This window comes from Macrobrachium rosenbergii, chromosome 18 (genome assembly GCF_040412425.1).
Source record: "Macrobrachium rosenbergii isolate ZJJX-2024 chromosome 18, ASM4041242v1, whole genome shotgun sequence".
Lineage (NCBI taxonomy): Eukaryota > Metazoa > Arthropoda > Malacostraca > Decapoda > Palaemonidae > Macrobrachium > Macrobrachium rosenbergii.
Genome location: NC_089758.1, coordinates 14146734 through 14169233, shown reverse-complemented (window position 1 = coordinate 14169233; position 22500 = coordinate 14146734). Strand labels below are relative to the sequence as shown.

Sequence of the window (22500 nt, the reverse complement as noted above, 5' to 3'; positions counted from 1 at the left end):
CCTCTCATTGTTCGATGAGAGGAATAGAGGGGTTTTAAGTTGAGAATATAATGTTGTTTGTGTAAAGTCAATATCGTTCAGCTTACCTCCACTTTATTATTAAATAGTTTTCGAAACTGTGGAAAGTGAAGGAAAGTGCCGAGGAAGTACTATATATTTTAACAAGTTCTGGCAACTAAACAGTGCATTTCAGGCTTAGGACCAACATATTTCATTCAGACGAGATTTCCAGTTTTCGGTAAAAGAGAACTGTGCCGGCTCTGTCTGTCCGTCCGTACTTTTTTCTGTCTGCCCTCAGATCTTAAAAATTACAGGGGCTAGAGGGCTGCAAATTGGTATGTTGACCATCCACCCTTCAATCATCAAACATACCAAATTGCATCCCTCTATCCCCAGTAGTTTTTGTTTTATTTAAGGTTAGAATTAGCCATGATCGTGCTTCTGGCAACGATATAGGCTAGGCCACCACCGGGTGGTGGTTAAATTTTCATGGGCCGCAGCACATACAGCATTATACCGAGACCACCGAAAGATAGATCTGTTTTCGGTGGCCCTGATTATACGCTGTAGCGGCTGTACAGAAAACTCGATTGCGCCGAAAACGCTTCGGCGCATTAATTTACTTGTTTTTAATTGTGTACGCTTATAAATGCAAGCTGAAGATTTGTAAATAACAAAATTAGTTACTTTACATGGAGGCCAGTGATTACAAACTTATGCTGAGAAAGTGTATAGATAATAATTCCCAGCGTTTCTGAATCAGCTATAATCTATGTAAACTTTATGATGTCAGGCTCTACTATATTTCCACCTTACCAAATGTAAGTTAATGTAACGAATTTGAGAACAGGAATTATAAAGTGTAACGAATTTGAGAATAGGAATTATAATGCCAATGAATATCGTCACCTCTTGACAGGACCTAGTCGACACATTGCCTTACATAATACTGGTTTGTAGAGGCTGTCAGATACCTTCTCCTAATCAACCAGAGCCATAAGGAGACTTTTAACTTCCATGCAATGCTGCATAATAAGTCTTAACGAAAACATTTGATCTGTGCAACTCCAGTCATTCCTAAAACCAACTTGTTCGTCTCAGAGCTTTCTATCTGTGGCTTTCTCCGGTTTATTGGATATGAACATGCTGAATATTTTCTTTAAGACTGACGGAAGTGCAGTATCACTATAGTTGCTACATTCAGTCTGGTCGCCTCTGCTTGGTACCTTAGTTATGAATGCCAACTCCCAGTCATCAGGCTTTGTTTCCCCATTTCAAATTTTGCAGATCAGTCTGATTAGTATACGAAGTGTCGCATCAGTTCTGGCTAAAATCCGTCTTTGCAGTGATTTCATCTCAACGTGGTTATACATACATACATACATACATACACACACACACATACATATATATATATATATATATATATATATATATATATATATATATATATATATATATATATATATATATATATATATATATATATATATATATATATATATATATATATATATATATATATAGATGCTTATTACCCTGGAGGAACCAACAGCTGCTGGGGCAGAAATCCTCACATCATCGGGTTTTTCGATTATCAGGGATGATTTCTAGTTAGCAATGTGCAATGTTCACATATGGTAAATTTTGCTCAAATATAACACACTAGATGGTTCAGCAAAACATCGACACGTTGGTTTAATGTATTCATTAAAAGCCAACTTGATTCAGCATATGTCATGAAACCGTGTCCTATAACAGACATATGGACAAATATGTAGAGACCATCTCTTTGAATGTTTGAGTATATATATACAGTATATATATATATATATATATATATATATATATATATATATATATATATATATATATATATATATACATATATATATATACACACACACACACACACACACATATATATATATATATATATATATATATATATATATATATATATATATATATATATATATATATATATATATATATATACACACACACATATATATATATATATATATATATATATATATATATATATATATATATATATATATATATATATATATATATATATATATGTATATATATATATATATATATACTGTATATATATATATGTGTGTGTGTGTGTGTGTGTGTGTGAAGTAATGTGATAAATGATTGATGTGGTAAAGGATATAAAAATTTTGGGAAAGTAGATTCATCTGATATCAGGAAAACTGTTGAAAAATAAGGATATTCGAAAAATTTGAAAAAAATCAGTATGTATAACCACCTTTATCTCTCTCCTTTATAACTCTCTAACGAAAACGTGAAAAAAAGTAAAAGATGCGCCGAAGTTTCTTCGGCGCAATCGAGTTTTCTGTACAGCCACTACAGCGTATAATCAAAGCCACCGAAAACAGACCTATCTTTCGGTGGTCTCGGTATAATGCCGTATGAGCAGCGGCCCGTGAAACTTTAACCACGGTCAGGTGGTGGCCTATCCCAAATCGTTGCCAGAAGCACGATCATTGCTAACTTTAACCTTAAATAAAATAAAAACTACTGAGGCTAGAGGGCTGCAATTTGGTGTTTGATGAGTGGAGGGTGGATGGTCAATATACCAGTTTGCTGACCTCTAGCCTCAGTAGTTTTTAAGATCTGAGGTGGGGGGGTAGAAAAAATGCGGACAAAAAAGTGAGGACGGACAGACAAAGCCGGCACAATAGTCTTCTTTTACAGAAAACTAAAAATGAATGATAAGAATGAATGAGGGAGGAAAACGAAAAAATAAAACAGAAAATTTAATAAGGGTTGCATTGTTTTCAATGTATTTTCTCCAACTTCCAAAGTAATATCAGGCGATGCCCTTAATAAACGTGCAAGAGCAGAGGTTCAAAGGATTCACTTTCGGCTCCGAGGCGACGCTGGAATCCCAAATCCAACGATGTCGTGTTGGGTCTCCGTTGATACTTTTTGAAGATTTGACAACAATCAGCGGAAGTCTCATTAAATTTTCCACATTTCTTCGTCTTCTTCTTCTTCTTCTTCTTCTTCTTCTTCTTCTTCTTATTATTATTATTATTATTATTATTATTATTATTATTATTAGTATTATTATTAGTATTATTATTATTATTATTATTATTATTATTATTATTATTATGTTGAAAAGGATTGGCCAATGTTCATATTTCGGTGGATTTAAACAGCGTATTTACAGCACAATTTTATTATTGAAAAGAGCAGGTTACAGTAACCTGGTCTTTTTAAGAATAAAATTCTGCTGTAAAAACGCTGTTTAAATTCACCGAAATACGAACGTTGGCCAATTATTGACCAATATTTACGTGCAAGAGAGGAGAATTATATGAAAAATGGGGAAAAACACTCAATATAAAATCAGTTCGTACAACGCAGCCATCCTTTTCAACAGAACATGCTTGAAAGAGGGTCTTCTTCCTTCCTATATTATTATTATTATTATTATTATTATTATTATTATTATTATTATTATTATTATTATTATTTGGAAGGAGTCCCTCTTTTAGGTCAATGTTATTAAAATTAATTGCTGTTCCAGTGGCATTTAGCTTATAGAGAGTCTGCTCTATTCTTCTTTTTATATTCTTCTCGTCTTTCCATTTCCTTTGGAAATGTATTACACCACCTACCTGCAGACGAGAATATAAGACGAATAAAGATTATCCTCTACAAGCTAAGCGCTGTTGAAACAGCAATCGTATTATTATTATTATTATTATTATTATTATTATTATTATTATTATTATTATTATTATTATTATTATTATTATTGGTGGACAAATCCACATTGGCATAGTGTAAATATATATTCAAAACATACACAACACGAGGACTTTCGAGAACCTGCCCGGTTCTCCTTCTCAGTCTCGATGATAATAATGTATAAAGATGTAAAGAAGACGAACGCGCCCTCAAGGCTATCACTGAAGGCAACATCAGCCCACCCGATCCCGAGAAGAAGATTAAACTCGTCATGTTCTACAGGAAAAAGAAAATCAGCAGATATGCTTTTATTTTCTTGATATTTTTTTAAAAGACTTTAAAGTAAATCTACGGAAACCACGTTACACTTTTCACCTTCTATTATTATTATTATTATTATTATTATTATTATTATTATTATTATTATTATTATATAGGCCTAAGAAACCGCACTTAGCCCAAATTGGCTGAAAATTATAAAATTATGATAGTCGCTTCGAGGTGATTCCAAGGTATTATGTTAGATCGGTGATCCTACTCTCACGTCTCTATTCTCTTCCTCTCCGGAGGAAGGAAGGCTCTCTCTCTCTCTCTCTCTCTCTCTCTCTCTCTCTCTCTCTCTCTCTCTCTCTCTCTCTCATCCACTGTAACTGTACGTATGATTCCAACAGGCTGATGATTTAGGAATAAAATGCAAACAGTTAGAGAGGAATGCAAATTTTATCATTATATATATATATACATATATATATATATATATATATATATATATATATATATATATATATATATATATATATATATATATATATATTCATGCATGTATGTATGTACTTACTTACATTTTGGCCCCCAGGACAACGGAGAGAGCCTAAATCAGTTCGAACCGATAATATTATGATCCAAATTTCGTGAGGATTCCAATGATTATTCATGTTTACATTTTGCCCCTAAACTTTAACAGGGGTGTACAGACATAGCCACATAGAGATATACAGATGTTTTCTTAATATATAGTATGGATTACACTATTGTTGTTATGATTTTAATCAAAATAATGAAGATTCAGGTTGGTGTAAACGAATTCACTTTTTTCTTAGATGAAGTCTGGAAGCACCTGTGAATGTGGAAGGAAAGATTAAAAAAGAAAATAGAATGTCATTTTGGGCCTGGGCAACAAAGGGGACCCAAATCGGGTTATCGGGTAAAAATGTACATCAGTATGTTCATTAGATAGTAAAAATTCTTTTGTTCTGTGTATTATACACAATCGTGTACATGTATTAATACTAAAACATTCTGTAATATATGCAAATTTAAATGCAGGAATGTACATGAGTATTGTAGTTGTTTTTTTTTTTTTACCAAACATCAAAGCCGCATGTTAATTAACCTGCGAAGTTTTATTTATTTGTGAAACATTTATTGTAACAAACGTTTGGTTTTATACATACATACATACATACATATATATATATGTGTGTGTGTGTGTGTGCATGTGTGTGTAAGTGAATGTTTGTATGGTTGCGCTCTACAGACATTTGAACTGCTTGACATACCCAGACAAAATTTGGCATGCGGTCCCATGTGACCCCAGGAAGTTTATAACTCAAAATCAAACCTCCACCCCCGTGACAGACATCAAACGCAGACCAATTGAATTAAAATTTTGTTTTTACCTGTTCGCTTTAGCGACTGCCTCGTGACGTTACAGTGACATGTGTCACTATAAAGTCGGTTTGTATGAGGTTTGGAATTAATTATCCACCGGCATCAACTTCAACACAACCACCACGCACACCAACACTTTCAGCCTCGCGCAACCACCTCCACCAAACTCTCTCTCTCTCTCTCTCTCTCTCTCTCTCTCTCTCTCTCTCTCTCTCTCTCTCTCTCTCTCTCTCTCTCTCGCGGCATAACTCAAACAATTTGGAGCGAAATCTATCTATGAGGCTTTAACTATTGCAAGCAAATTCATACTTGCCATCTCTCTCTCTCTCTCTCTCTCTCTCTCTCTCTCTCTCTCTCTCTCTCTCTCTCTCTCTCTCTCTCTCTCTCTTTCACTTATAAATCCCTTTATGAATGGGGTTAAACACCAAGTCATACTGAATTATCAATCACAGGAAAGAAAGGAATTATCAAGGACAGTATACATACTTTTCTAGACAAAACAGTTCAAAGGAGATGCAGGAAAATTTCTCCGAGACCGTCAGAGTTTTCCCGGGGAGCGCCGGGTTGGTCAGCTAGTGTGTGTGTATGTGTATTATATATATATATATATATATATATATATATATATATATATATATATATATATATATATATATATATATATGCATGAGGGTTTGTAACTCTGGAATTTAATTATTCGTACAGGAAATCTTTATTAATTAAAATTATATGCACAGTCACACACGTAAAATACATGTTTTAATGCGTGACTTATTTGTTAATGACATAAAAATGCATTTATCTCTTAAGGTATATTTTTTCTCTAAATCAGTCCTTCCCTAAACTTAAATGTCAAATTTCATCTTGTACTAAAAATGCGTATACTGTGATCAGTGAATGTATTTACTCAGTGCATCAGTGCAAGCATCTTCTAAAACAGATTTTCTCCACCAACAGGAAAGCAGTGAAAGCAGCGATCGTCTTGCTCCCTCTCCTGGGCATCACGAACGTCCTGAACATGATCCCGGGTCCCCTGGGTCGCTCGGCGGTCGAATTCGGGCTGTGGTCCTACGCAACCCACTTCCTAACTTCCTTTCAGGGTTTCTTCATCGCCTTACTCTATTGCTTCCTAAACGGAGAGGTAGGTCGTTTCTGGCGAAAGGAACCACTGTTGTTTATTTTTTTTTTTTTTTTTTTTTTTAGTGCACTGGAGGCTACCAACCAACTCAACCCAACCCCCATCGTTTTTGTGGCTTCATTGCAACATTCAGAACTTTGAATGATTTTAGTCTTTCTTGGTTGAATGCATTTTAGTGTGAAGCATGTATATATATATATATATATATATATATATATATATATATATATATATATATATATATATATATATATATATATATATATATATATATTATATATATATATATATATATATATATATATATATATATATATATTATATATACATATATATATATACATATATATATATATATATATATATATATATATATATATATATATATATATATATATATATATATATATATATATATATATATATATTATATACATATATATATATATATATATATATATATATATATATATATATATATATATATATATATATATATTATATATATATATATATATATATATATATATATATATATATATATATATATATATATATATATATATATTTATATTTATATATATAGATATAGATATGTGTGCGTGTTATAGTAAGATTGTGAAACCAGGAATTTCCCTGAAATTCCTTAAATTTTCAGGAATTTGTGAGACCACCAATTCACTTATTAACATTTGCTCCCCAAGGGGCTAGTACTAAACACAGGAAACAGTAATTCATCTACGCTGTTTCGCCGTGTTTAGTATTATCCCCTTGGGGATCAAATGTTTAGAAGGGCAAGCTAGGTAAATTTCTGTAAGGTTACGGAATTCTAGGTAAGGTAGCTTTAGTAGGGAAATCTAGTTAAATTTCTGTAAGGTTACGATAGCCTCGGTAAGGTTAGTTTTGGTAGGGAAAGCTAGGTATATTTCTGTTAGGTTTTGGTATCCCAGGTAAGGTTAGCTTTAGTAGGGAAAGCTAGGTAAATTTCTGTGAGGTTACGGAAGCCTAGGTAAGGTTGCCTTTAGTAGGGAAAGCTAGGTATATTTCTGTTAGGTTTTGGTATCCTAGGTAAGGTTAGCTTTAGTAGGGAAAGCTAAGTAAATTTCTCTAAGGTTACTGAAGCCTAGGTAAGGTTAGCTTTCGTAAGGAAAGCTAGGTAAATTTCTGTAGGTTACGGTACCCTAGGTAAGGTTAGTTTTAATAGGGAAATCTAGTTAAATTTCTGTAAGGTTACAGTACCCTAGGGAAGGTTTGCTTTAGTAGGGCAAGCTGGGTGAATTTCTGTAGGTTACGCTAGTGTAGGTAAGGTTAGCTTTGGTAGGAAAAGCTAGGTATATTTCTGTTAGGTTTTGGTATCCTAGGTAAAATTAGCTTTAGTAGGGAAAGCTAGGTAAATTTCTGTAAAGTTACTGAAGCCTAGGTAAGGTTCGCTTTAGCAGGAAACCTAGGTAAGGTTAGCTTTAGTAGGAAAATCAAGGTAAATTTCTGTTAGGTTACACTAGCCTAGGTAAGGTTAGCTTCAGTAGGAAAAGTTAGGTATATTTCTGTTAGGTTTTGGTATCCTATGTAAGGTTAGCTTTGATAAGAAAAGCTAAACGCCTTGTTCCATCATATTTGAATGGTCCTTCCCCCCACCCCCCTCTTTCAACTGTATTCCTCGCGTTCCCTGGAAATTAAATACCTCCTCCCCCCTCCACCACAGTTTCTCTCTCTACTCGGGTATAGCAGAAACAATTCCAACTTATTGAAAGTGATTTCTATGACATTTGACAGCCATTCCATGTTAATCTGCGACACAAGTCACGTTCATTCATTTCAGCTGGTGTAAACAGTCCTTTTGGTCGACACCGTGATGTTGTCTCATAGAGACTGTAGAATTTTGCAACTTTTCTCTGGAAACTTCTCGTAACTGTTTGAAGCCTTTGGTGCGTGGTTTGTGTATGGAAGAGCCAAATGATGTTTTTAATAGGATTGTGTTACTGTTATTATTGGTAAGAGTAGTTGTTGAATTAAGAATGGTTTTGTTGACATGAAAATAATTGCTACTGTTGTTTCAGCTGAAGTGCTGTGTTTAGTAAAGCGGTAACGAAACACGGTTCATGAATCACACGAGAAAAACGACCTCGTTTAAAATTAATTGAAAAACAACGCCATGCATTGTCAGAGCACTTTGGTAAATTGCCTACATAGTGAATTAAGCAGAGATTACAAAGGATTTTCTGATGAAGAACGAGAGAGAGAGAGAGAGAGAGAGAGAGAGAGAGAGAGAGAGAGAGAGAGAGAGAGAACGGTTTTCGGAGCATAAACAGGATTTGCGGCTAGTGACTTGTAAAATAGAAATTATTCAAACAAAATAAAAAAATGTCCGTTTGCTAAGTTGGCATAAACATTAGCCATACTCTAGGTAATGCCACAAGAACTGGTATTTTGTAGCATTTTGCCACTAAGTATTGACCATGTAGCCAAAGTCAAGGTCTAGAGAATACAAGGTCTTCTCACGGCTGACCCAAAATTGGGATCTAATGCGCAGGTAGAGGTTGTGACGTCAAACGGTCTACTCACGGTCCTTAGTGATCTCTGACTGATCAGTTCGTTTACAAACAAACACTTTAGGCCTTGCTTCCACGTATTTGGTATTGATATTGTCCGTAATAGCGGCCTTATATTTTTTTCTTTCTTGCTGCAATTTAGACAGTTTAAGTGATATGAGCCAAATCTTGTGCAGTAAACGGGTACATTGAAAATAGGAAAAAAATAGGGATCTAATTCTTCATAGATTCCCTATGGACGAAAAGTGTAGTGTCGCAAAAAGATGGAGTTATGATAAAGGCACAGACGCTTTATATGAACCTAGCTCAAAAGTGCAATGTGTAAAGGTCAGACCTTGGAAACCGCTTACTCATTGTAATTTCGACACCGATATAACTAAAATTCTCCTATTTGAATTCACCATTAAGATAGCGAGAGCTGGATTTCCTATAGTTGGTATGGTTCATGACTTGGGGCAACAAATATAAGGTTATGGAATTCAGTAGGCAATGGCGTAACTAGGCTAATCCAACATTGTTAATCCTGCGGATTATTGCAGGGAAATACATGTATTTGCCGATGCTCGTCACTTGATAAAACTCATCAGAAACACTTCACTTTCTCAGACCATGGATCTAGGTTATCGGACTGTAGGACTGCTTACATTGAGTCAGGTAACTAATTAAGAAAAGTAAAGGTGATCTAATGACAACTCGAAAACTATTTGAAAAGCATTCAAGTGTTACGAGTATGGAGGGTACGACAGTGAAATTAGCGTTACAGTTACTCTGCCACTCACAAAAATCTCAAACACTTCTGAGAAAAAGGTCTGATTGTGGATAGGCACTGGGAGAGTGCAATCCAGTTCATTTGCCTTGTTGATAAGTGGTTTGATTTATTCAGTTCTGGAGTGCCTTTCGATAGAAAGTCTTCACGGAATGCTTACGGGCTAAATCTTAGAAACCAAAACAACACAAAATGCTTACGGGCTAATCTTAGAAATAGATGATACACCTATCCAGAACAATGAAAAGTCTGGGAGGAAAAGGACTTTACCCTTTCCAAAAAGGCCTTGTGATATCTTGCAAATCTCTAACGAACTTGCCAGGGATGTTAGGTGAAATTTTGCAATATCATACATCTTGACTCATAGGTTGAATCGAGATGGACTGGAACACTTTTTTGGCTGTATACGGTAAATGGGTGCATGTCATCAGCACCCATCACCTGTTGAATTTAAGCACCGAGTTTGAGCCCATCTCCTGGGAAAAGAGAGAACTCTATGAGGCGCAAAATACAATGTTGAAAATTGTATTAGCGATAATATGACTGAGGTCTCATTTTCTAACTTGATAGCTAAAGAAAGCACTTCTTACGAGGCTGAAGAAACATCTCTTCAGAAAGCGTTGTTTATCGGCAATATTGTTTCGTTTGCCAATGGAGGAATTGCAGGATGACAATGAAGACAAAACTGAAGAAGGAATGCAATATGTGGGTGGTTTTGTAGCCCGTAAGTTTCCCCGAATAGGACTTTCTAGGAACTAAAGAACCGAAGGAGATGGCACAAGGATCGGCACTATAAGTAGAACAAATGAGAAGCTAATGAAACCTCGACCCGAATTTTTGGAGCATTTAAAATCGATGGAAAAGGTATTTATTTGTTATCATTGTAAACATAACAAAAAAAAAGTTGGTCACATAATTGGATAATTGTTAACCTTATGTATACATGTACTCGTATATGTGTATTTGAAGTTGTATATTAGAGTGAAAAATGTTTTTTTGTTTTTAAGTTCCAGTTGTAATTATTTGCATGAATACACGTATAGAAATGAATATGGTCAACATGTGCTTTGTTTCCCTAAAAGAATGAGTCATAATTTTTAATATTAAAAAGAGTCAACGAGGAAACAGGAGAAAAGTTTTCCCATTTGTACAGACCTTGGGCAGAGGAGAAAGCAAGTAGACCGCGTGACGTCACGTTTCTTAACTCCCATCTCCTTACCCGCGTTAATCCTGCGCGTGAGAAGACCTTGTATTCTCTAGACCTTGGCCAAAGTGAGAGGCGTTCGTTTTTGAAAGTTAAAAGTTAAGTATACCTTAGTTTAACCAGACCACTGAGCTGATTAACAGCTCTCCTAGGGCTGGCCCGAAGGATTAGACTTATTTTACGTGGCTAAGAACCAATTGGTTACCTAGCAACGGGACCTACAGCTTATTGTGGAATCCGAACCACATTATAGCGAGAAACGAGTTTCTATCACCAGAAATAAATTCCTCTAATTCTTCATTGGCCGGCCGGAGACTCGAACTCGGGCCCAGCAGAGTGCTACCGAGCACTCTACCGACTCGTCCAACGAGGAACTGATTGATATTAGAATAAAGATTTACGGCAGATGACTTTATATAATTTTGCACTAAATACGCAAAGAAAATGCTTGACTATAGTTTTACACAAAAAATAAAGGCAGCAAGTAAATGCACAATGTGATAAAGAAAAAGCGACTGTAACTACGAACCGAAATATCTTGAAAATTCACAAGAAGTAAAAAATGCGCCGAAGTGTCTTCGGCGCAATCGATTTTTCTGTACATCGTCTAAACAAGGCCACCGAAAATAGATCTATCTTTCGGTGGTCTCGGTATAATGATCCGCGGCCCATGAAACTTTAACCACTGCCCGGTGGTGGCCTGGCCTATATCGTTGCCAGATGCACGTTTAAGGCTAACTTTAACCTTAAATAAAATTAAAAAACTACTAATGCTAGAGGGCTGCAATTTGGTATATTTGATGACTGGAGTGGATGATCAGCATACCAATTTGCAGCCCTCTAGCCTCAGTAGTTCTTAAGCTCTGAGGACGGACAGAAAAAGTGCGGACGGACAGCCGAAGCCAGCACAAAAGTTTTTTTTTTGCAGAAAACTAAAAGTACAAGATTATAATTTTGCGCCTAAATGAATTAGGCTGGGATCCTCAAAGATCTTTCAGACAACTTTTGAAAGAAGACAGTTCAGACCATTTCTGTAAGACACAAAATTGATTATTTCGGAGAGAAAAAAATCCAAGTACTAAAGGGATCAGTATGTATGTGGTATACTTAAGGATAACGAGATAACATACCAATAGTGTTAGAGAAACGGCAGTCCGAGGAGAAATCTTTTCTGAGGAGATTAAATTTTAGGGTCCTTAAGCGGTTTGAGTGTAGGTACAATTAGCCTCTGAAAGAAAGGATATTATTATTATGGTTATTATTACTCTGGAAGAAAGGATATTATTATTATTATTATTATTATTATTATTATTATTATTATTATTATTATTATTAGTAGTAGTAGTAGTAGTAGTAGTAGTAGTAGTAGTAATATCATTAAGAGTAGTAGCAGTGGCAGTAATAGGAGTATTATTTTTTTCTTTTTGATATACGATGGAAAAATGGAGAAAATAAAAAAAGATATTATGATAACGTGTAAGCTAAAATTACAGGCAGCAGGAGAAGCAGCAGCAGCAGTAGTAGTAGTAGTAGTAGTAGTAGTAGTAGTAGTAGTAGTAGTTACCAACTCACTACCAACATCCTTGCGAAAGTAAAACAGCAAAATCTTGAGCAAAATACTACAGTAGTCATAGTTTATCATTTAATAAGCAGAACTTGCTCAAAACTACAGTATTAGTAGTAGTAGTAGTACTAGTAGTAGTAGTAGTAGTAGTAGCAACATAGTCCTTCCTTATATAAGAAAAAGAAACGAACTCCAAGCTTTGACAGTAGTAGTTATAATAACAAAAGCTGCTACACAATCTTTCTTCAAATGAAAAAAATAAGAAGAAGAATTACACAAAATTCCTCACTAGCAAAATCCTAACAAGTAACCCCCTTCCCCCACCAGGTACGGGCAGCGGTGAGGAAGTACGTCGACAATTACCTCCTGCATCGGTCCGCCGGAGTCCGTCGAGGGTCAGGTCTCTCTTCCGTCTTCTTGACAACGGTCACAGATCTCCCTCGTGACCCTCACGCCAGGTCGAGAAATCTCTGTGCTTGTCTTCGAGGGAACCAGAGTCCTACTCATGGGTTAGTAATTTATACAGAGATGTGTGATACATATGTGTATGTATGTATATATATTTATATATATATATATATATATATATATATATATATATATATATATATATATATATATATATATATATAGTTTTGTCACAGATGTGCAATGTATTTTAGTCACAAATAACAAGTCACAGTGGCCTCATATTAATCGGATTCACTTTATTTTGGGAATCACTTTTGCCCAAAAGGAATTACACTTGATGTGACTGTCTATCTATCTGTCTATCTATTTATCTATTATCTATCTATCTATCTATATATATATATATATATATATATATATATATATATATATATATATATATATATATAAACAATAATTATGAATTGAGACACGTCACGAGTCTCAGCGGTTGTGACATCTCAGAGTGACATCTCAGAGAGAGAGAGAGAGATATGAAACGAATGGGCTCCTTTCTTGAAAAATCTATTGGGTCTTCGTCGAACCATACACTGAATTATATAACTGATGGTAAGTTAATTGTGGTGGGTGGCAGACGTGTTGAAAAGGGCACGGGGCTGGCAACCCGTTCCCAAATGTTTTGCTAAGAACTGCAAGTTTGCCAAACTCTAGAGGAATCCACTGTACAGGGGTATATATATTATATATATATATATATATATATATATATATATATATATATATATATATATATATATATATATATATATATATATATATATATGTGTGTGTGTGTGTGTGTGTATGTATATATATATATGGTGCGTAGTGTTCTCACTGCAGAGCTGAGAAATAGGAGAAACTACAGACACAAAGGTATAAAAACTGAAGTTACGGTTCCTCAAAAGAAATTACCAGAATATCGTTTAGATATTAGCCTTGCTAATTTCTGAATTTTTATAACTGAAATTGTTAATGTGAACCTAATCTTAATTCCCCCTCCCCCCTCTCTCTCTCTCTCTCTCTCTCTCTCTCTCTCTCTCTCTCTCTCTCTCTCTCATGCCTTTTGAGTAATATTTTAGAAACCGTGACCTCTCTCGTTAATGGTAATTTGCCAGTAGGTTTCTGGTGACAGCGCCAGTGATGAAAAGCGCACAATAATTATTAATCCTTTCGCATCACTCTAACGAATGAGAGGCAAAGAACGATTCCTCTTATCCGAACCAATTAAACATAATTTTCCTGTCAAATGGTAATTGCTTTCTGACATATCAATCATCCCTATATGATTATGGCTTCCATTACTAATGCAAACCCGTCGATTGAGACTTAGAGCCCAATGTCACAAGTAACGGGGAGTTCTCGCAGGTCGTCAGCAAATTTAGTGTCATTTAGATGGCCAATTTATTTGTTTGTTATACGAAATTCTTCATGAATTACATGTGTTTGATCGGCGTTGATGCCCGTGCGGTTATGAAGGCAGTCCAATTACCTTTGTAACAAAGCTGTGCCTTGCGATTCCTTTATTATATGCTATTATGATTGGGGCTTTGTGTGTCGTTATACCATGGTATGCAAACATATATTATATATATATATATATATATATATATATATATATATATATATATATATATATATATATATATATATATATATATATATATATATCTATATCTGTTATATATATATATATATATATATATATATATCTATATATATATCTATATATATATATATATATATATATATATATATATATATATATATATATATATATATATATATATATATATATATATATATATATATATATATATATATATATATATATATATATATATATATATATATATATATATATATTTCAGTTACTTAGGTTCTATTGGAATATGTTTTTTGGGATTATTTTTAATCATTCTTAATGAGTCGCATAACTAAGTTGCGACCGGCCTGATGAGTTATACTGTAACGTCACTTGGCGAAGCAGGAATTTTGTTCCTCGAAAATAGACGCCTCAAGAGTATAGGTACCCCCTGGGGATTAAGAACTCAAGGGTCAGTCATTCTAGTTAGTTAGCCTTCTTATATTACCTTGAAATGATTTGGTTTTAATCCTTGCTGTATTTCGAGAGTTTTACACTTTCCTTTACTGCTGAAACGGAAAGAATTTAATGCCACACAATCTTCTTACGCTAGCTGCGTCCAGAGAGAGAGAGAACTATCTTTTTCTTCTTCTTCTTCTTCTTCTTCTTCTTCTTCTTCTTCTTCTTCTTATTATTATTATTATTATTATTATTATTATTATTATTATTATTATTAATATTATTATTATGAATAAACGGATGAGATAAACCTCCTCTTAACTTTTCTGAATCTTTGCCGTGAAAGTTGGCAAATAAATACTCTAGAGCATATAAAAGCTGATGAAACGGACGCTGTATGCGGCACAATATTATCCAGGAACACTCGATACCCATCGCTGTGGTTGGTGTTAGAAAAACCAAGTTAGGGAATGCATTTGGGCGAAAGGATTTTTGTTTTTAGCTTGTTCAGAGACCTAGTAACCGCACTGGAGCTATGCTTTGGCCAACAAGGTCAGCTTTAAGAGAAAGAGAGAGAGAGAGAGAGAGAGAGAGAGAGAGAGAGAGAGAGAGAGAGAGAGAGAGAGAGAAGCATGCGGCTTTGAGAAGAAACGAAAGGCAATTATACCCTGTTACCTTGACAAATTGGGGAAAAACACGTTGATCCAAATCTGACTGGATTTCTCCGTTTGGGTGTTAGTTCTTTTTCATTTTTTTTTTTTTTTTTTTTTGAAGGGGGCCATGGACGGAAGTATCCATTTGCTGACCTGGTTGATTTGTGCCTGTTCGTTATTTTGGATGAAGGCGATGTATAAAATTGTTTTGAGTGGAAGTATGAATCAATTTGCTTTATATTCAGTCATTGCAACATTAATATCACGGTTGTTTCATCATTTTCTATTTGCACTTATCACTGAGTTCGTAAATTCTGTGAATTGTTGGACTAAAACCATGAATGTTTGCATTAGATCTTTATTTTTGATGAAAAAAAATCGAAAAAAAATCCAGAAGCAGCTTAGCACAATTACACTGGTTCAAAAATGGACCAAAGAAAAATGAAACTCTTGCTGCGCAAAAATCTGATACTTAAATAGTGTTGTAGGCACCGGCACCCTTTTCCTTTTGTGCTTAAATATTTCATGAATTAAAGGCATAAAAAAAAAGAATTTGCAAGAAAACGACGATTCCTTCTTAATGATTTAGTACCCTGAACGAATACCTAAGTCGATGGCAATTCAAACGTCATGCAAGAATGATTTCGGAAGAGTGGCATGATTAAGTTTTTGTTCATCATAGGTTTTTTGTTTTGACAAAATACAGAATGGTTCATCCTGGCATTTGAGATTTATATACCTTGGTCGTACAGGATAGAAGGAGAATGTTTCTCGATGATCTGGAAGGCGAGAAAGGGAAAAAAACTCTTCTCAATTATACTTTACTGAGCAAATGCCTTCTTTCAAAAAAATATCAAACATATAGTGACGCAACGAAAGAAAGAAATTTGAAATTGATTTGGAAGAATTAAGAATAATTAAAAATAAAAATATTAGATTTATATACCGTGCTCATACAGGATAGAGAGGAAACATGTTTCCAGATGAACTGAAAGGCGAGGAGGAAAAGAAACTCAATTATATTTTATTTTGCAAATATCCTCTTTCAAAAAATCTCAGACACGTAGTGAAGCAATGAATGAAAGGAGTTTGAAAAGAAATCGGATGAATTTAAAATAACGGGTATTTCAGACGGAGTAGACAGTAAAACAATGAACACCGTAGGGGGTTAGTGCTGTCAGTGCACCTCGTGCGGTGCACTGTAGGCATTACTGAAGGTTCTTTGCAGCGTGTCTTCGGGCCCTAGCTGCAACCCCTTTCGTTTCCTTTGCTGTGCCTCCGTTCATATTCTCTTGTCCATCGTACTTTCCACCCTCTCCTAACAACTGATTCATAGTGTAACTGCGAGGTTTTCCTCCTGTTGCACCTTTCAAACCTTTTACTGTCAGTTTCCATTTCAGCGCTGAATGACCTCATAGGTCCCAGCGCCTGGCCTTTGGCCTAAATTGTATATTCAGTTCAGTAAAACAATGAAATTGTCGCAGTAAAAGACAACCAAATTGAACTCTTCCGCCTCAGTGTCCTATTTTCCTTTTTACTCCCCGCACCCATGCAGTTAATTCACTTCGCGTAAAGAGTGACAGATTGTCCGTTTGGTATATCCGTCCCTGTCCGTTTTCAGTCCGTTTGCACTATGCTTTTCCCCCAGCCAAAACAAAACAAAAGCAAACAAAATCAAAAACCAACACTTCGAGGGAAGTTCTAAAACCATGAAATCTGCAATGCCTTGGCATGGAAAAACTTTTATCTGGCGTGTGTTCCACGCTGGATGCTGTGGATGTTAAATGTTTATGTGCATGTGCGCATGCGCGTGTGTGTGCTTATCCGTTTATTGTCTATGGATCCGGGGATACGAGATCATAAAGTTATTAAATATTCTAGTGTACACACACACACACACATATATATATATATATATATATATATATATATATATATATATATATATATATATATATACACACATATTTATGATTATATTTATATATACATATGCATACTGTTTGTCAAAATATTAAAACTAGATTCGTGGAATCACGCGAGTTACCAAACTATCTTCAATTAAGCGGTAGACCGGTTATCACCGGTTAGCCCCCTGCATTCATTTACATTTTTATGATAAGCGCTGATTTCACCATTAAAATTCCTCAGCTTATTCTCCTAGAACGGAAAATTGCTCAGGTTTTCAGTTTTCGTTTTTTTAATGACAGTATTTTTCATAACTGCGATAACTGACAGGCAATGTACTCCCCGTTAGTGACGGTACATAACGTCCTAAATCGGAACTTGCCATTTGGACCACATCTCATATTACCGTATTTTTTGACGGCAATATTCCACTATTAATGATGAAGATAATTCATTCAAATACATAGCACAGAGCATTACCCCTACACTGTATTTTAATGCACTAAATTTATCACCAGTGCCAAAGCCAGCAAAGGATATAATAACTTAATAATAGTTTTCCTCGATAACCTTTGGATTAAACCTATCCAAGAATTCTCACGTCGACCATAGCAGGCATCTCCTTGGGTCTCCTTTATCTTATAGCTGACAGGGTGATGGTTTGTCTTTAAAGGGTTAAGTTATCTGGAGTTATGCTAATTCCGCGATAAGGACCATTACGGAACACGCAAACGTCATCAGTCTGGGTCCTCCCAGCTTCCATAAACCGACGGGGTCGACTCTGTAGACTCTGTGTGTTTGTGTGTTTCTTTTTTTGGCATAATGGCAGTCGAAAACGTCAGACTCTCCTGGTTTGTTGAGGATGTTGTAAATGTTTAAGCGAAGATGCAGTTCATCTTTTATTTTACTAATTTTTTTTTTATTTATGTCTATTCATTTATTGATGTATTATTTTACTTTTTTTTTTCTTTTCTAACTACTGATCTCTTCTTTTTTGCATTTCCTGTTATCTTCTGTAACTTCTTTCAAGAACACCATATTTGGAAGCTTGAATCTCAAGTCATCGTTTGTCTTCTGAATAATAATAATAATAATAATAATTTATACCGTTTTTACTAGCCTTAAATACAACGAAAAATACAGTTGAAATCTTCAGTTAGATCCGCAAAGGGGATGGGAAGTCGATGAATCGAACAGTAGCGTCGCTTCCACTTTTACCGTTTCTCCAAATATGTAGGTTCCCGTAGGGGGAGGGGGGGAGGTAGGACCGTCAGTACACTCTTTGCAGCGTACCTTCGGCCCCTAGCTGCAACCTCTTTCATTCCTTTTATTATACCTCCATTCATATTCTCTCTCTTCCATCTTACTATCCACCCTCTCCTAACACTTGTTTCTTAGTGCAACTGCGAGGTTTTCCTCCTTTTACACCTTTCAAGCTATTCAGCTCTCAATTTCTCTTTCAGCCCTGAATGACCTCGTAGGTCCCAGTGCTTGGTCTATGGCCTAAATTCTGTATTCCATTCCAAATGTGTAGGAAATCGAAATAAACACATATTACGTATTCCACCATTTTGGAGGCCCCCAAGTATTTTAGGTGACATTACTAGGAGTTAATGGGTAAGATAGCCTTTTCCCAACATCGGGATAAATATAATATAACCTCATCCCTAATACTGAAGTAACTGATCGTACAACCAACCAATGACACCTCCACATCCTGGAAGCCCAACACACTGGGAGAGAGAAGTCCAAACTAAAGACCACAAAGGAGACTCTTGCTCCAGACATCCACACGGAGGGCATGGTCCGTCAGCATCCCTGGCGAGGAAACCAATCAGGGTCCTCTATCCACCCACCCCATTCTCCAATGGTTGCACTGGGGGAAGCGGGCAACCATTAGTGTCTGGGAGAAGGCTTGACTGGAAACAGTAATCTCTTAACGCCAATGAGAATTCAGCAATGCTCCCACCCGCAACCCTGGCCCCCAATAATAAGAGTAGTGATGCTAATGCAGACTTCCTCTTTGGGAATTTGAACAGCTGATCTGTGACCTACCAGGGCAACATCTTATTCCCTTAGTTACAGAAATCATAAAATAATAGGTATACTGCTGCTTAAACTTCAGATCTTAGCGGGTCTACTGTACCCAGATGTCTCTTTCCCCCCACCCTCTACCAGCGACTGGACATATTTAATTATCCTCCCCCAAATACTGCATGTAGGATAGGGAGGAGGTAGACACATGGATATACAGTAGGTGCAGTTGCCCACTGTGATTCCATGCATATATAGTATCATATCAAATTCGGAACCAGATTTGTATGTATGCATGTATGTATTAATGTATATTCCATTTTCTACGTATATTTATATCGAATTTTGTGAATGTATGAATTTAAGTGTTTATCAGTATATCATTTACAATAAACACGCATTTATCAAAGGGTGTTCGTGCCTAGTTAAAAAACTGTTATCGTGAAATCTGAAAACGGAGACAAGGAAATCGACTTGCATTTCGCCCGGGCATTCCAGCTTCTTTCTTGCCATCGAGAAACGATGATGGTTATTTTGGGGAATCATGTTCGGGTAGAACAGGAGGAGGAGGAGGAGGAGGAGGAGGAGGGTGAGGAGGAGGAGGATAGGAAAGATGGCAGAGAGAAGATAAGGCACGCTCTCCTTCTCCTCTGGGCCTCTCTCGCGCCCTCTCTTATTTTTTCTTGTTTTTTTTTTTTTTAATCCTGAATATTTCTGGAGCTTTACCTTCCTCATACACACCCGAGGGATATTCCCCATTCCCAAGGACAGGGAGAGATCTGCTCGGGAAAAAATTCACCCTCGGAAAAACTTTCCGTAGGTAGAATTGACATTTGAAAAAAATCACCACGGGAAAAATCGCATTAGGGAAAACTCTTCGGGAATGTTTACGTCTGGACAAATTTTACTGAGGAAATAATTTACTTTAAGACAAATTCACGTTTGGAAAAATCACCTCAGGAATTTAAGGAAGATTCACCTTGGAATAAATTCTCATTTCAGTCTGAAATATTCTTGTCAGTCTCCTATCTGTACACATTTGAATGTTCGGTAAAAACGTTCGTAACATATAACAAGTAAAAAATGCGCCGAAGTTTCTTCGGCGCAATCGAGTTTTCTGTACAGCCGCTACATCATATAATCAAGGCCATCGAAAACAGATCTATCTTTCGGTGGTCTCGTTATAATGCTGCATGAGACGTGGCCCATGAAACTTTAACCACGGCCTGGTGGTGACCTATCATATATCACTGCCAGAAGCACGATTATGGCTAACTTTAACCTTAAATAAAATAAAAACTACTGAGGCTAGAGGGCTGCAATTTGGTATGTTTGATGATTGGAGAGTGGATGATCAACATGTCAATTTGCAGCCCTCTAGCCTCAATAGTTTTTAAGATCTGAGGGCGGACAGAAAAAGTGCGGACAGAAAAAAGTGCAGACAGAAAAAAGTGCGGACAGAAAAAAGTACGGACAGAATAAAGTGCAGACGGACAGACAAAGCCGGCAGAATAGTTTCCTTTTACAGAAAACTAAAAACCGCCTCAAGAGATTTTGTTTTCGTAAATAAAAACTTTTGTAGATATCGTCTCTAAATATTATGTTACACCAGTGAATCATCCCTTGAGTATGACACTACCACGCCAAGAAAATGTGTGTACAAAGAAAATGTGAATGCATTTTGTACAAAGAAAATGTGAATGCATTTAATTAAAGTTATGATCGTGGAAAATAGCTTCAGATTCAAGTACTGTTGTAATCTTTGACATTGGGCGTTTATGAGAAATACTTTGCTTCTTTATTATCAACGACATGAGTCGTTTGTTTTCTGTTTACATTCCAGTAGGATTTTATTCAACTCTTTTTTTTGTGATCTTTCTTCAACATTCTTATATTCAATTAAAAATTCTGTGGGAATATTAATTACACCATTGAAAGATTATGGTGGCTCCAAGTAATCCACACAGTGATATCTAATAATGTCTATTCAATCATGGCCGTAAAGAGCATGAATTACTCTATTACTAATAATTTGTGCTATTCTAAGGTCCATACCCAAGGTTAGACTTTATTGCAGACTTGTAGTTCTTTCTTATTCATCATTCACATGCTATGGCTATTAAAAATTTGAGGTTAATTTGAATTAAACCTATACACCTCATTTTTAACGACCAGGTGGTATAATAAGAGATAGATTGTCGTCAATTAGGCGCTCCAGAATGCTTAGTTTTTTCATTTTCTGTAAAAGAAAACTATTGAGATGGCTTTTTGTCTGTCCGTCCGCCTTCAGTCTTAAAAACTGCTGAAGCTAGAGGGCTGCAAATTGGTGTTTTGATCATCCACCCTCCAATCATCAAACATACCAAATTGCAACCCTCTAGCCTCAGTAGTTTTTATTTTATTTAAGGTTAAAGTTAGCCATGATCGTGCGTTTGACACCGCTATAGGTGCCAACAGCACAGGCCACCACCGGGATATGGCTGAAAGTTTCATGGGCCGTGGATGAGAGTTTCATACAGCATTATACACTGTACAGAAAACTCGTTTGCGCCGAAGAAACCTCGGCGCATTTTTTGTTTTGTTCTGAGTATAAATAGAAAAGGGGTTTCCCCACAAGAGAAAGAGCTAATGTTGCTGCTTCATATAAGCAAACAACTGCAGCAATTGGAAAGCACTACCAGCCTGTTTCTTCTAACCCATTAGCATATGTATACAAGCGAGCAAGCAAACACAAAATCGGTATTCATACACATAGTTAAATTGTATCTGATACGGCTTAGG

At 35.7% G+C, this 22500-nt stretch overlaps 1 protein-coding gene across 1 annotated transcript in view; it reads left to right on the top strand.

Moving 5' to 3' along the window:
- Positions 1-22500, top strand: part of LOC136848140 (PDF receptor-like) — a 428361-nt gene that overhangs the window by 405198 nt on the left and 663 nt on the right. The window contains exons 11-12 of the mRNA XM_067120412.1: positions 6367-6550; positions 12958-13139. Coding sequence (XP_066976513.1) covers positions 6367-6550; positions 12958-13139 — 366 coding nt within the window. The remainder of the gene's footprint in view (positions 1-6366; positions 6551-12957; positions 13140-22500) is intronic.